Source organism: Coturnix japonica, chromosome 7 (assembly GCF_001577835.2).
Source record: "Coturnix japonica isolate 7356 chromosome 7, Coturnix japonica 2.1, whole genome shotgun sequence".
Taxonomy (NCBI): Eukaryota; Metazoa; Chordata; class Aves; order Galliformes; family Phasianidae; genus Coturnix; species Coturnix japonica.
Window position 1 is genome coordinate 15,821,181 of NC_029522.1, and position 13,332 is coordinate 15,834,512.

At 37.0% G+C, this 13,332-nt stretch overlaps 1 protein-coding gene and 1 long non-coding RNA gene across 7 annotated transcripts in view; one reads left to right on the forward strand and one right to left on the reverse strand.

Moving 5' to 3' along the window:
• Positions 1-13,332, reverse strand: part of ITGA6 (integrin subunit alpha 6) — a 36,991-nt gene continuing 23,659 nt past the window's right edge. For 2 of the 3 annotated variants that reach the window (XM_015868494.2, XM_032445829.1), the window contains 16 exons: positions 12,478-12,573; positions 12,026-12,087; positions 10,532-10,689; positions 9,506-9,661; positions 8,904-9,019; positions 8,039-8,228; positions 7,868-7,951; positions 7,591-7,670; positions 7,351-7,428; positions 7,139-7,241; positions 6,533-6,706; positions 5,855-5,953; positions 5,406-5,516; positions 5,228-5,326; positions 4,776-4,901; positions 1-2,074 (listed from right to left, as the gene is read on the reverse strand). In XM_015868494.2, coding sequence (XP_015723980.1) covers positions 1,916-2,074; positions 4,776-4,901; positions 5,228-5,326; positions 5,406-5,516; positions 5,855-5,953; positions 6,533-6,706; positions 7,139-7,241; positions 7,351-7,428; positions 7,591-7,670; positions 7,868-7,951; positions 8,039-8,228; positions 8,904-9,019; positions 9,506-9,661; positions 10,532-10,689; positions 12,026-12,087; positions 12,478-12,573 — 1,891 coding nt within the window. In that variant the 3' untranslated portion in view covers positions 1-1,915. Of the gene's footprint in view, positions 2,075-3,538; positions 3,669-4,775; positions 4,902-5,227; positions 5,327-5,405; positions 5,517-5,854; positions 5,954-6,532; positions 6,707-7,138; positions 7,242-7,350; positions 7,429-7,590; positions 7,671-7,867; positions 7,952-8,038; positions 8,229-8,903; positions 9,020-9,505; positions 9,662-10,531; positions 10,690-12,025; positions 12,088-12,477; positions 12,574-13,332 lie in introns of all 3 variants that reach the window. The other variant, XM_015868495.2, reaches the window with a different exon arrangement.
• Positions 2,048-13,332, forward strand: part of LOC107316713 — a 27,388-nt gene continuing 16,103 nt past the window's right edge. For all 4 annotated transcript variants that reach the window (XR_001556525.1, XR_004307941.1, XR_001556524.1 and 1 more), the window contains exons 1-2: positions 2,048-2,159; positions 4,573-4,616. This is a non-coding gene — a long non-coding RNA (uncharacterized LOC107316713). The remainder of the gene's footprint in view (positions 2,160-4,572; positions 4,617-13,332) is intronic.

The window sequence follows — 13,332 nt, forward strand, 5'->3', positions numbered from 1 at the left end:
TTTAGTTTTAAAAAATTTATTTCACACTTCTATACAAATATCCACAGGTAATTTCTAATGATGGAATGATTGTTAGCTGGTATTAAAAACAAGTCTGAAATAGAAGTATGCCAGTGACGTGACTTATTGAGAATAATTTTCACTTTAACACTGCAGAGACATTCATGGTCTTAGGGGAGGGCCACAATCTGCTTTAAAAACAGAGGCTGGGAGTAGTTGGTTGCCAAGCATCTTAGCACCTCGTTAGCGTGGCCTCTTATACCGCACAGCCAATCAGTGAAAAAGCTATTTTTAAAAAAGCTCGAAAACTGAGTAACAGCAAAATGCATTTGTCACGGTTCACAAAATCAGGGTCATGTACTGAGATGATTTAATGGGAGGAAGAAGAGCCTACTAAATTACTGCCCTTTCTATAAGGATAGCATTTTAGGTGAGCGTAGCTTCTAAAAAGGTCTTAAAAGTTAGTAGCAGAAATCAGACACCTGACAAGTGCCCTCTTAGCAGGTTTTTACCCTCTGAGAGGAAGAAGTACCAAGAGGTTTTTGCATAGTTTAAACTGCAAACAACTGCACGCTTCTTGAGCAGAATTCTGTCCTATATGGAATAAACTGCAAACTGATCTTCGTTCTTAAGGAGTACCAGTGCTTTAGAATAAGGGTAAAGAAAAAAAAAAAAAAGTAATCTCTATATAGTTTTATCAATGCTTAGATTGCTGATAAGCACAGCATCGTGACTGCTCTCTTAACAATGTTCAGGTATTCAAGAGGGTTCAGTAGTCTCAAAGTGGATCAGCTCAGATCCTCATAGTTAAGTTAGGCATATACAGCCTCGTCAAGTGCTTCATACAGTTGTAGTAGTCAACACCGTTTGCCAGACAGGAAGTCCTTATGAAGCTGGAAAGCTGCTTCCAGAAAACCTCTCACTACCAGTGAAGTATAAAACTGCATCTTAAAAACCCTACCTATACTTGGTGTCTGAACTGTTTAATAGTCTCAAGTAATGTACAAAGTCATACTATAAGACCTGGTAGTTCCTATTAGATCAAGTTACAAATATCATGAAAAAAAAAAAAAAAGACTCCATGTACATCACTGGAATAAATATTTACATTTTTAGAAAGCGTTGGCACCTTCAGTGATTTATTAAACTGCAATGAAAGCCTCAGGTCTCATTTTCTGAAGTTCCTAAGCACAGTGGTTTCAAGGTTCAGGAAAGTCTTTGGCCTAACAGTCAAAGACATCGATAACAAAAATAAATACAAAAATGACTAAAATATATATATATACAAAAAGTACATCTAATATTCAAGCCTCTTTTAAAAAAACTAAGAAAAAAACAACCTGTGTATATTTGTTGTGAGCAACATTTACATAATCTGATTTTAAAAATTGAGCAACGCGACCTATTGTGCATACAACTGAAGGTGATGCTTTTTGTAAGCCCTAGCTACTGCAGCAGCAAAGCTTATGGCTAAAATAGATTTGCAGGTCTTCAGATGATACTTAACTACATATGTTAAGGCCAGTGTGTTTGTAAGGGATCAAACATCAAGGGAAGGCTGGAGAACCTGCACTGATCTCAATCACGCAATTCCCAGGAACATGAGGAGCACAGGAGAAGGCCTGCCAGATTGGGTCTGCATGTTCTGCAGCAAAGAGCCCAAATCAACACGGTGTCTTCTAAAGCCTGAGCTAGATTTGAAGGGGGGAAAAAGAGGCAGAGTGGAAATTACATAGTGCCAAAAAGGACTGACGAAGCAATTTTAACTGTGCAAACAAAAGCTGCAATGTAAGTAGTATTATCTACAAACAAACAGTGAAGATGTCCATAGTGTTCATAGGTCTAACTCCACGAGTTCACCATTAACAAAAGCATTACGCTGTATCTGAACTTTGAGGAGGGAAACAACTTCTTCCTAAGAATAACTTTCATTCTCATTCCATTTTGTGAACCACTGTTTTGTCTCAAGATCTTTGCATTTCCCGCCTTTGATCTCTCGTTCTTCTTTTCGAATTCTTACAGCATGATAGCGGGGGACGCTGTCATCGTACCTGGAGCGCTGGAAGAACCCACACTGGGGACGAGGAGAAAAAGAAGAGTTTAGATTGAAGTTGCTGTGGAAGTACTACAATCACAGAGGCGATGTATTCTTCATACAGGTAAGAGAACTGAATACAAAAAGATTACAGAATAGATTATAGACAGATTATAAAACACACCATATAAGTCTTCCTCTAAAATTGTTCTGTTGTGTATTGAGAAATCTCCATGCTAAAGAGAGATGTGCATACAGTTCAGGAACGTTTACTTCTCCTGAATGAAAGGCAGGTATGTACTTCATTACTCTATGTTGATGTAATTTACCATTAAACTTACAGAAAGACTTCCAGGTCTAAGGAAAGCTTACACTAGGGCTGTCTTTTCAAAGCGCCATCAGTACTACACTGCCTTAACTAACCACACATTTACAGTCCTAGAGCACAGATATTGCTTAATTTGCCAAAGTGAAAAACAGCTATAAATTGAAATTCTGTAGCATTCTGCAATGAACAACTCCCATTATGAAATACAGTAAACTTTGTGCCCCAAAAGCTTTCTTTTTAATCAAAACCACTATTAAACTTGATTATTTTTTTAAAACTACTTAAGAAGACTGAAATGAATGTTCCAAATAAAGTGAGTTTTGGCCACAATGGTACTGTGATGATGACTGGCAAACATTTGACATGTTGATGGGTTTCTGAAGTCAAGATTAAGAGTACAAGACACTGTGACAAACTGTGATTACGTACTGATAGCAAAAAAATAAAAGAGGTACGGTTTCATTTGTGACTTGTTTTAAAAAAATGTTTAAAAATAAAACTTCAATAGATCTGCACTTTAAGAGGGGAAAAATTCATTACGCATAGTTTTGACAGATTTTAGGTAAGAGTTCCTTCCCAACCCCTCATCTCAAAGCATCTCTAATTAATCTGTACGCGCATGTATTGCCTTAAGAAACATAAGTTATCATGCATCCTGGTAGCTGCAGCAGAGAAGTTACTTCTAGAATAGAAAAGTATTTTTGAAACTGAAGGAAAAAAGGTGTTTTCACAGCAATTACCTTTTATTTATGAATGCTCTTCTCATTATTAGCAATTTTATTTTTAAGCATGCAGTAAAAGGTTAATAAAGCAAGTTTATCTTCTAGGTAGTCTTAACTGTAAGTATTAACTCTGCATTGTCAATTACCATCTCTAAAGCTTTAAAAAAAAAAAAAAAAAAAACAAAAAAAAACCCTTATGTTAAATCATCAGTTAAAAAACCACTGCAACAGATCAATATGTTTTCTAGAGAACTAGAAGCTTCTTAGACCAAGGTAACCACCTGTGTTTATATATGCTAAAATCTGAAAATTTATTAAGAGAGTAAGCAAGCAAGTACTGACAGTCTGAAATCCAAAAGTTAATAGAACATATGCAGCAAAAGCTTCATCGTTAGCCACCATACCCACAGCATGTGCCACCACAGCTAAAAATTAAAAAATATCATCAATTACCAATTACAGAAGTAGATCAATACTACGCATCAGAAGTAAGCCTCTCTTTATCAGATGGCTGAGCATGGATCTCAGCCTTGTGATATGTGGCATCGTAATGATCTTTCTTACTTCTTTTGAAGAAACCACACTACAAGGAAGCAAGGTATTTAGTCAATTTCAGTGGACCAGAAGAGTTAAACCTATCAGAACCGACTAGAACAACCTTTCCATAATTTCTTCACAGCCTGGTTGCCTGAAATTTTAGACAGTTTTCACAGGAAAAGTCAGCTGCTGTTATTAGATTTGAGAACTAACATACTCTGTACAGGAGCAAAATAACCTGTGCAGTGTAAGGAATGCTGTTTTAGAGGCTTTGTGATAAAATTTTAATGCATTGTTTTTTGAAGAAAAGCTACTTATACAGCACATCTATAGCAACTAAAGCTGTCTGTGAAGAGCAGCAAGATCACAAACCAATTTATGCACAGGATAAATGCTTAGTCCTGTTCAACAGGAGCATGTATCTCATCCCCAGCCACGTAATTGCCTACAATGTACAGCGTTTGTCCTTCATAAGATGATTTTCTGTCATCAAAAGGAGTTCAAAATGTGTATGAGAGCATCTTTATGTGCAGTAGTAGACTAATAGTTGTAACCTAACAGTCCATCCAACAATATTAATGGTAATTTCTTAGAAGACTTGCAACAGAGACTATCCATTTCTTTGAGGAGGAAATAAAAAGCATACTATGAAAAATCATCCATAGCAAGCAGTGATTCCAACAATGCCACCTGCTTCAGTTTCTCCAAAGGCAAGTGACAGGATATTCCTCTTCACCCACTCTTTCTAAATGAGTGTCTTCTCTCCCCCACTGACTTATTACTTACTGGCTTTGGCAGTTAGTATAAGAAAAGAACTACCCTATTCTACTTGGAACCACCTTTAGTTGTAGAAATGCCAAAGGCAGTTTAAAAAGTACTTGTTTTTTGTTTGTTTGTTTGTTTTGCAAATTCTTAACTTTTCCTTTTAAATACAAATTTGCTTCTTCAAGGTCTCTAAGATAAGGAGCCCATACAAAAGAAATTGGACACACAGGTAATGTGCTATTTTTGTATCTCTTGTTGTTTTATTTTTTCCCATCTACCCTTGAGTTTAATAGCATTAGGAATAGCACGAGAACAAAAACTTAATTGTTTGCTATCTTACTACTTGAATGCCAGGAAATATAAAATAATCAAGTAAGTAAAAACTTACCTTCCATAACAAGAATACCAGGAGCGCAAGCATCAGTACTCCAGCAAAAATAGCCACTGCAATGATCCACCAAGGCACCCCTGTATAAAGGGCTACTGGCTTTGCAGGAAAGACTGTAACACGCACCTAGAGGAAAGAAAACATGTAAAGATTGAAAAAGCACTTCAAAAGCATCCATCTTTAACATAAAACTGTAATTTATAGTCTTTTTTTTTTCCTACAACGTCTTCTCTCACTACAACATGTTTTTGAAGAAAAGGTTTCTATGGGTATCATTTTGACATAGCAGCAAGTTTTGCCAACCAAATTAAAAAGGATCACTAATTCAAAATTTGATTCCAAAGATCCAATATACCAGCTCCTTTTGCTTTCAAATGGTTTATCTTTTCTAGTCTTTGAGATAAGCTGGAAACATAACATGATCTGTGGCAGGCATTAAATGCTGAACCTACCTGAGCAGCTTCATTGGTGAGTTTGACGTTCTTAGCTGCAGCAGGAACACTGATTGAGGCCCTAACAAGAATGTCCAGGTAGTTCATTTTGGAGTATTCCTGTTCCAAAATAAAATACAGTTATTAGACATATGACAGGAAAGAACTCTAAACTTCCAGAAATGCCAGGAGAACTTACTTCCAAGAAAGTACTGTTCCACAGTCTGGAACGCAGCAAAATCGATGCCTTGCTGTCAAAACCCCTCAGTGGACATTTTATGTCCACACACCGTGCATTCACCTTGCAGTCCTGCAGTTAGAAATTTTTACATGTAAGAGCATCTTCACAATTTTCTAAACATCGTATTTAGGCACAAGAACCAAAATCTGTTTGTACCAACAACAATGGGAAAATATGATAAAAATGCAATTCGTGTTTATTTCAGCATAGATAACTATACAGAAATTCCCAATTTCCTCACCTCAGAAAGTAAATATGAATTAACAAATTCTAAAAGCATCAGTGCTTGGATTTAAGATAGAAACAAATCAAAGCCCTATCATCTTTCATGCTGCCAAACTCAAAAAAGCCCTGTTAGGAGTGGAGAAGGAAGTGCCCACCAAGACTAGCTGATGCAGTATGCTTACCAATGTCATGTATTTTCTTTCTGAAAATAATGAAAATGTCTTGCTGTCTGTAATCTGCTTCTCTGCAATCTCACGCTTTCTTCTTGAGTTATGGGATTCCTTCAAAATAAAATGTTTCTGTCACAACTCTGTCTTAATGATGTTGTTAAATATCCCCTTTTTTCTACATTCATTGCTAATAATAGAATCATGAAAATTTGAGATCAACCACTAAAAAGCCAACTGCCTGCTTGCTTTTGACATGTCAATGAGTTTTAAGATGTAAAGAGCTTTTTATGCTGTTTCTGTTTTTGTTCTGTGTATACAGCATTAATATTACTACGTTAATAGGTGTACAGGTGATATGGTCAGTACATACTGGTTTGGGTTTTTTGAAATATAAACTGATTACTCACAGAAAGTTTAGCAATGATCAACAGATAAGTACAGATTGAAGTACATGCAGTTTTAATAACTAGGATTGCAACTTCTCCCAAATGACCTTGAGATTATATGAAAAACAGTGAAAATGAAGGCTCAGGGGGGTTAGAAAAGCTTGCTGGGTTGGCATAATGAAGGACTGTGAAAATCCTGTTTGATAAATTCCTTCTGGAGGTAGGCTCTTACACTCTGTAATCACATGCTGTAGTGTTTTAATGGTGAACCTATTAGTGAACAAAAGAAGATAGAATAACATACCGCAACATGCAAGAAATTGATTTCATTCTGTGGTTGACAGGAAACCTTTTCCAAGCCCTTGGAGTCTATTTTCATCAAATATAGCAGCCATTTGCCATTACTGATTTCTTTTGGCCACTGGATGTCCAGGGAAGCTGTACCAAATGCTTTCAGGGGCCTGCCCAAGTTGGTTACCTATGAAAATAAATCTTCTTTAAGTTGTGCAATCTGTTCCAAATGGATTTATCACCATTACTGACTTGGAGTCATGTAGACAACAGGAAATTAGAAAGCCACTAAAAGACAGTGTAAACAGCTTAAAGACAAAATGTATATGAAAACTAGCACATCTGGAAGGTAACTAAATGTCAAGGTATGAATTTTTAGTCTTACGAACATTAAGCTGCTGCTGTTTAAAAGTCTGTCTTTATAAGAAACACCCACTGTTTAGAGTTAACAAATCATTTGTCTACGTAACTGGAGCAAACTCCAAGCTTACAACAAACTTTTGACACAGAAAGATAACCAGGATCCTGCTCCCACAGCTTGGGAAAACCTATTTCTAAATCCAGAAACATTTTTGAGAATTTACACATGCAAAAGGAGAAACTGTTCTAAATTACTCACTCTGAATTCATACTCTATGAGGTTTCCAATATTATCTTCAGATTTCATAGCACTCTCACCAACGATGTCACCTCCAAAATACACCTGGGAAGGCTTAGCCACTCTGTTCAGGTAAGGTGGAGAGAGGAAATGAATCAGGTTGTAACGAAGTCTGCAGCAAAGGTGATCTCCCCCCAGCCTGCACCCCTATTTGTTCTGCTATTAACACTTACCCTGTGAGCGATAAAAGCAATTCAAGAACCACTTTAGCACTGGCTGTAATTGCAGTTGAATTTACTTGAGTGCTTGTTCTACAATGGAAAGGAAACAATGCTGCTGATTTTACAAGTTTAGAAGTTTTTTTACTTTACTATTAAATTGCTTTTATGAATCAAACCACTCATTCAAAATGTTTATGGCCATCTGTCTAAACAAAATGCGCACAGACACACACATACACAAAGAAAACTTACGTCTCCAGCTTGAGGTTAATGTCCAAGTCTGTTGTATCAACATTAACTTTAGTGGTACTTAAGATCAGATAAAAGGTTACCTAGATAAGAAAGAACATCCAGGAAACGTGAACATTTAGAAAAGATATTAATATATGCAGTATTACAGTAACACACCATCAAATTCTAAAGCTAAAAAGACAGATCTAGGCCAAATTTCTGGTTATAACTCAGAAACTTTACAAGACTGCAGTCAGGAATCAGGTTGTCTAGCTTGAGTAAAGTAACTGCAACTCACATTGGAGTTTCTCTTGAATGGATTTCCAAGTTCACACTCTGCTTGAGAGCCATTCTGGTTAGCACCGCATGTGAGCTGTTTTTCCTGAATAAACATAACATATTTATTATTTGATTTATGCTAAAAACACTTTAAAAAAAATTGAATACCCTTTCTCTTATAAACACTTACAGGATATCCTCTCATCTCCCTGAATGCAGAATAAGTCAGACTATCTGGAAAAGTTGCAATTAGTTTAGCTTCATATGCATCTTCTCCATCTTTCTTTGGATTTCTTGCATCAGATGGATTATTTGTCACTGTTATTTCCAGGGCAATATCTTTCTGATCTTTTAAAACGAGCACTGGAATGCCATTTTCACTGCAGAAACAGAACATACAGAGCTGTGCATCAAGGAAACAAATGTGTTTCAAAGTTTGTTTCTTACTATGGTTTACCCAAACGTCATTCTCTCTGTTAATGAAGAATTACTGTGAAGAACATAAATACAGGAATGGCCATACATAACAGTCTGCTAAAGGCTGACTGTTCACAGTAAGTTAACATACTCACCTCTGTGTTTTCTTCTATGCATTTTCTTTCTAGTATCACTGGCCCTCCAAGGAGGAGGGGTGTTACAGGGTGTTACAATTGTTACCTTTGTGTTACGATGTAACAATTCCATCAATTTCTCTTTAATTGCTCCTCAGGGTACTCGACAAGAGTATACTGTAACTATACAGTTAACAGGACGTGCTAGGCTGGTCATCATTTCTCCAGCAGTTAGAAATCTTCTTCTAAATTTTAGACCGAATCTCCATGGTTGTAGCCGCTTTACATCCACCATTTGATTCTGTACCATTACTCTTCTTCTAAAGCTCAGCCCCACTCCCCCATGATCGTCACCCTGACAGATACAGCTACACAGGTCTCTGTTAGCCAGGCCAGCAGAACACAGCAGTTCTATCACCCAGAATAGTCTTAAAAAGTTGACTTTTTTTTCCAGCGCTTATCAATAATTTGAATTTTAGTAGTCACTGCTAAATCGAGTCTTACATTGGTAAATAGGTAAATCTGTCTTCGTTTCCTTCTCTACTGCAAAACCGGTACTGAAGTTTTAGATTGCTGTGACATTCGTTGTCTTCTCCACATCCTTCTTTCAAGAACTCCACCTAAATAAAACCAAAGCACTTTTACTGCATGCCACATGACAATAGCTTAAAACATGATTTCTGATGTGCAGTGAATATAGCAGCTACAAGGAGCTCAATAACTTTCCTGGATATGTCACTGATGCAGAGCTGTAATGCTGTTACAGCATCCTATCAATAGGAATGCTGACTGCATGTTTTTTTTTGTTGTTGTTATATGGCATAAGTGTGCAGAGCAGAAGATGAATGATTCCCATTCTTATTTAAAATTATGCTTCCTCCTAAACATGCTGGAGGGAGGGGGGAGTAGGAAAAGCCTAACAGCCATATGATTTTCCTTAATGTAACAAAAGAAATGCAGGAGTAAGTTCAGAATGTTTTCATGAACACATTCATAACAAAGCACAAAACATAAGCCAGTCCTTTGGTCACAATTTAGTTTTCTGCAGTCTTTAACGTTTGGTGACTTTCACAGTTTTCTAGGAAAATGTGCTGTTAAAGACTTACTTTTGTGATCTTTGTTTCAGATTCGTTTGAATTTAGTATCGGTATAAGGTCTGGAAGCGCTCTCTCTTTTCTGCTGGATGATGAGCCAGACTCAAGGCCAGCAATATTAACACTGACTGCTATAGGAATTGGGCGCAGCTTATCTTTAATTTTTTCCTGATAAAAATTTCAAATGACATAGTTAGCACACAGTGAAGAAAAACAAACTCCAAGACAAGCTTTTGATACACGCTTTAGAACAAGTAGTAAAGCAACATCTCCTTTGCTACGTTTTGCAGGATTACAACTATTCATTATTTAGAAACAAGTAATTTTCTAAAAATATGCATGAACACAACAAATCCCAGCCTTGCTGTATCTACTTTTTCTGGCTTCCTGATCTGATTATTTCTCTTTGATTTAGGAATTACTAGGAATAACAAATGGGAACTCAGGCAAATGAAACGCGCTGTAACAATAAAATGACACTTTCTTCCTGTTAAGTAATTCCAAGGTCTTGAATTTCCCATGGCCAAAGGCAACACCAGACGCTTGTTACTCCTGTGCCACAGATAGAGAATTTGTTCAGCTTTTAGAGCAGTGCTGTCTTTGGGGGCCAGCACAGCAGCAAAGCGAGAAGAGAGTGCATACTAAGTTTTCCTATTGTGCCCATTCAAGCCATCTAAAACCCATGCTTTGAAATCCTTTTCCTAGTCAGTCGCACTGTTAAATTCTACCACTACTTCCGCATCTTCCAACAGCTCTCAATTTTTGGCATTTGTTGACTCTCTATTGTTCTAAATTGGTTCAGCTCTCTTGACCTCCACAGCACACTGCACTGGCTGCAACTTTTATTCACTCGTTGAAAGAAAGGCAGCGGGAGGAAGCACCATGTGTGCAGAGAATAGTAAAGAACTGCTTAGTTCTGGTTTTCTCATTTCAAAGCCTTATATTGCATATGATTTTTAAGTTGCATACAAAGATACCAAAAGGCTGAAAAAGCATGTTTTGTTATAAATGAAAGAAAAATTAAATACTCTGCCTTACCTGCAGAACAAGCTTGGCTGTCACGCACTGTTTGGAGTTCTGCCCCATTAGGGTGGTACTTGCAGTGAACTGATCAGATAGGTAATCTTTAAACCGTACCCTGGATGGCAGGCCTAATTGTCTCCTCTCATTTTCTGCTTCAAATGTATAGTTGATCTCTATATGAAGAAATAAAGTAGTTTGCTGTAAGGAAGAAACCTTGCCATGGTTAAAAAGAAAAAAAAAAGAAAAAAAAAAAAATCAAGTATGATCTTACAGCAACATTCTAGAATAGTTTTACCCAATGCTAGGTTTCACAACTTGTTACAGTTATTTACTAAACCTTCTCCATCTCCTGTTTTATCTCTCCCTATCTGAGGGGACACGGATACAATGTAAACTTCCAAACAAAATCCTCCTTTTAGTCAGTAAATTCCTGTTACTTTACCAATATTTAGAGCTGTAAATATTGTAATTGATGCTGCAGAGCCAGTAGAGGGCTGAGATAAGAAACTGTAAATGCTCTGACATGATTCCTTGCTTTCTATCTTGTCCCAGGTAGCACCTAAGCTAAGCAGCCAGCAGGATTTTGAGGTCAAGGTACACTGTTCATTTTAATACTGAAAGTGGTATTCTTGAGCTTTCTAGCTATGTCTGCTGAGGCAAGGAATAATACCGTGGTTTGACAGACGTGAATTCTGTCCATCTTCTAACCATCTCTGTGCTCACCAAGCTGATTTGCCCATCCTTAGGAGTGTGCATGTGAGCAGCCTCCAAATGCTGGAAGCACTTGGGCTGCTGAAGGGAACAACACCCTATTCAAGTACCTCTATGGATTTTACACTTAACTCAAAAACCCAAACACCACACGAGGAAGAGGAGGTTAGGGCTTAAAATTCTTATTTCCTCTCAAAACCTTACCGAGTTTTCAGAAGTGTAATAACAGCAGCATTGTAGCAAGAGAAAAACAAAACAAAACAAAACAGGATATAAAGGAAACTGATACTTTACATTTTAACTACATATATGATACAGTCTCCCAGCTTCCTATTAACATGGAGATTTGTAACTTCAGTTGCTGATTTCCACAAAGCTATACACTCAAATACAGAACACTTCTTGTAGAGTAAGTCCCCAATGAGAAGCAATGCTTATTAACAATATAATAAAATGGGCTTTAAAACTACTTCCTAAAGCAAACGTTGGAGAGGCAAACTGGCTGTTGTCTGTATGGCAGCCATTTGCTCACTGGAAGTTATGTCACCAAATTTCAGTTGAGTCTTTTACCAACAGAGCTTCCTAACACACCAGACACTGTGCTGCTCCAAATACAAATCCTGCATAGCTGACTGTCCTTAGCACCAAGTCACATTTTAAACCTGTCATGGTTTGAGATGAGTCATTATATTTTAAGTACTATTCTTCCATGATACCATCTTAAGTTTTATATATAAATTTATATACGCACACACACACACACAACAAAGATTAAAACTATTTCTCCATAAAACTTACTTATTCTTGGGTTTAAATTACGCGGGTTTGCAGTATACTGAAAACACGCTTTCACATCCATCCTGTAAAAAGTGCAGAGAAATTAAAATTAATAAGACATGGTCCAATGGACTGAAAAGTTTTAATAATCCATTGAATTATGCTATGAGCCTTATGACTCCGCTTTTCAAGCTGGAACAATAATTTGCTGCTTACTAAACTGAATTAACAAAGCAAGTAAAAAATGTTTAATGAGCAGTTAGAAAAAACGATTTCTGGAATTTGCTTTTACATCTCTACTTATGAGAAAGCTGTTCAAGATAGAAAACCTTAACATTAATATACGTAAACATTAACAGTCCTAAGCGGAAAATCATACCCCCCATCACCCTAACAGTAACTGACTGAACGAATTTGACAACAGAAATGTCAGTACACCGACAGAATCCCAACACTACCAATTCAAACATTACCATATCTCACTGGGGTCTTCAGAGTTCTTTTTCTTTAGGTCAAGTTTGTCAGGCTGTACTGTAATGCTCTTTGTAATGCTTATAACAGGTCGAGATCTTTATTTGGGGAGGAAAAAAAGGAATGAAAAGAAAGGGTAAAAGAAGAAGAATTTCAGTTAAAATTAATGCAACAACTCATACAAATCCAGATGTCTCTATGCCTGCACTGATTTGCAGCAAAGACACCCCAAGAAACACAGGGTTTGGCTTTCATAATAGTAAGAAACAAAACAATTTAAAGCTAAGCTAAACAAGTCAGAATAAGTGACTACAACAGTGAGTAGGAAATGCCTAATGAGGGAGCAGGGCACACTAATGCAATGTCATGGTTGTTATTTTATACACACACGGGAAATTCAAAGTGATGGTTCCCATACCAATGGTAATTCAGCCCTTGTGAGCAACTGTAGGGACTAAAGTTCATTCAGATTAATGTCCAGAACAGCTTTAATGTGGAGCCTGGATGGCTATGGCAAACAATGCTCTTATATTCTGACTCCTCTACATGCAGACTGCAATCATGATTTAGCCTTGCAACTTTTTCTTTCTTTACCTTTTTGGATGGTGGGGGAGGAGGGGGGTAAGAAAAGGCAGCTGTTCATAAACACAAGGGTTGAGTTTTCACTTTGACAAGTTTTTTTGTAATGCCCTTATAATTAAAACTTTTTTTTTACTAAGTAGAGCGTTTGATAATCTATTAAGCATCCATTTATTTTCTTCCACAAGCAATACAGGCTGCTTTTGTTATACACTGTTTCAGTATATTTAAAGGCATTCCAATTACACACACAGATTCCATACACCTTAGAGACAGGA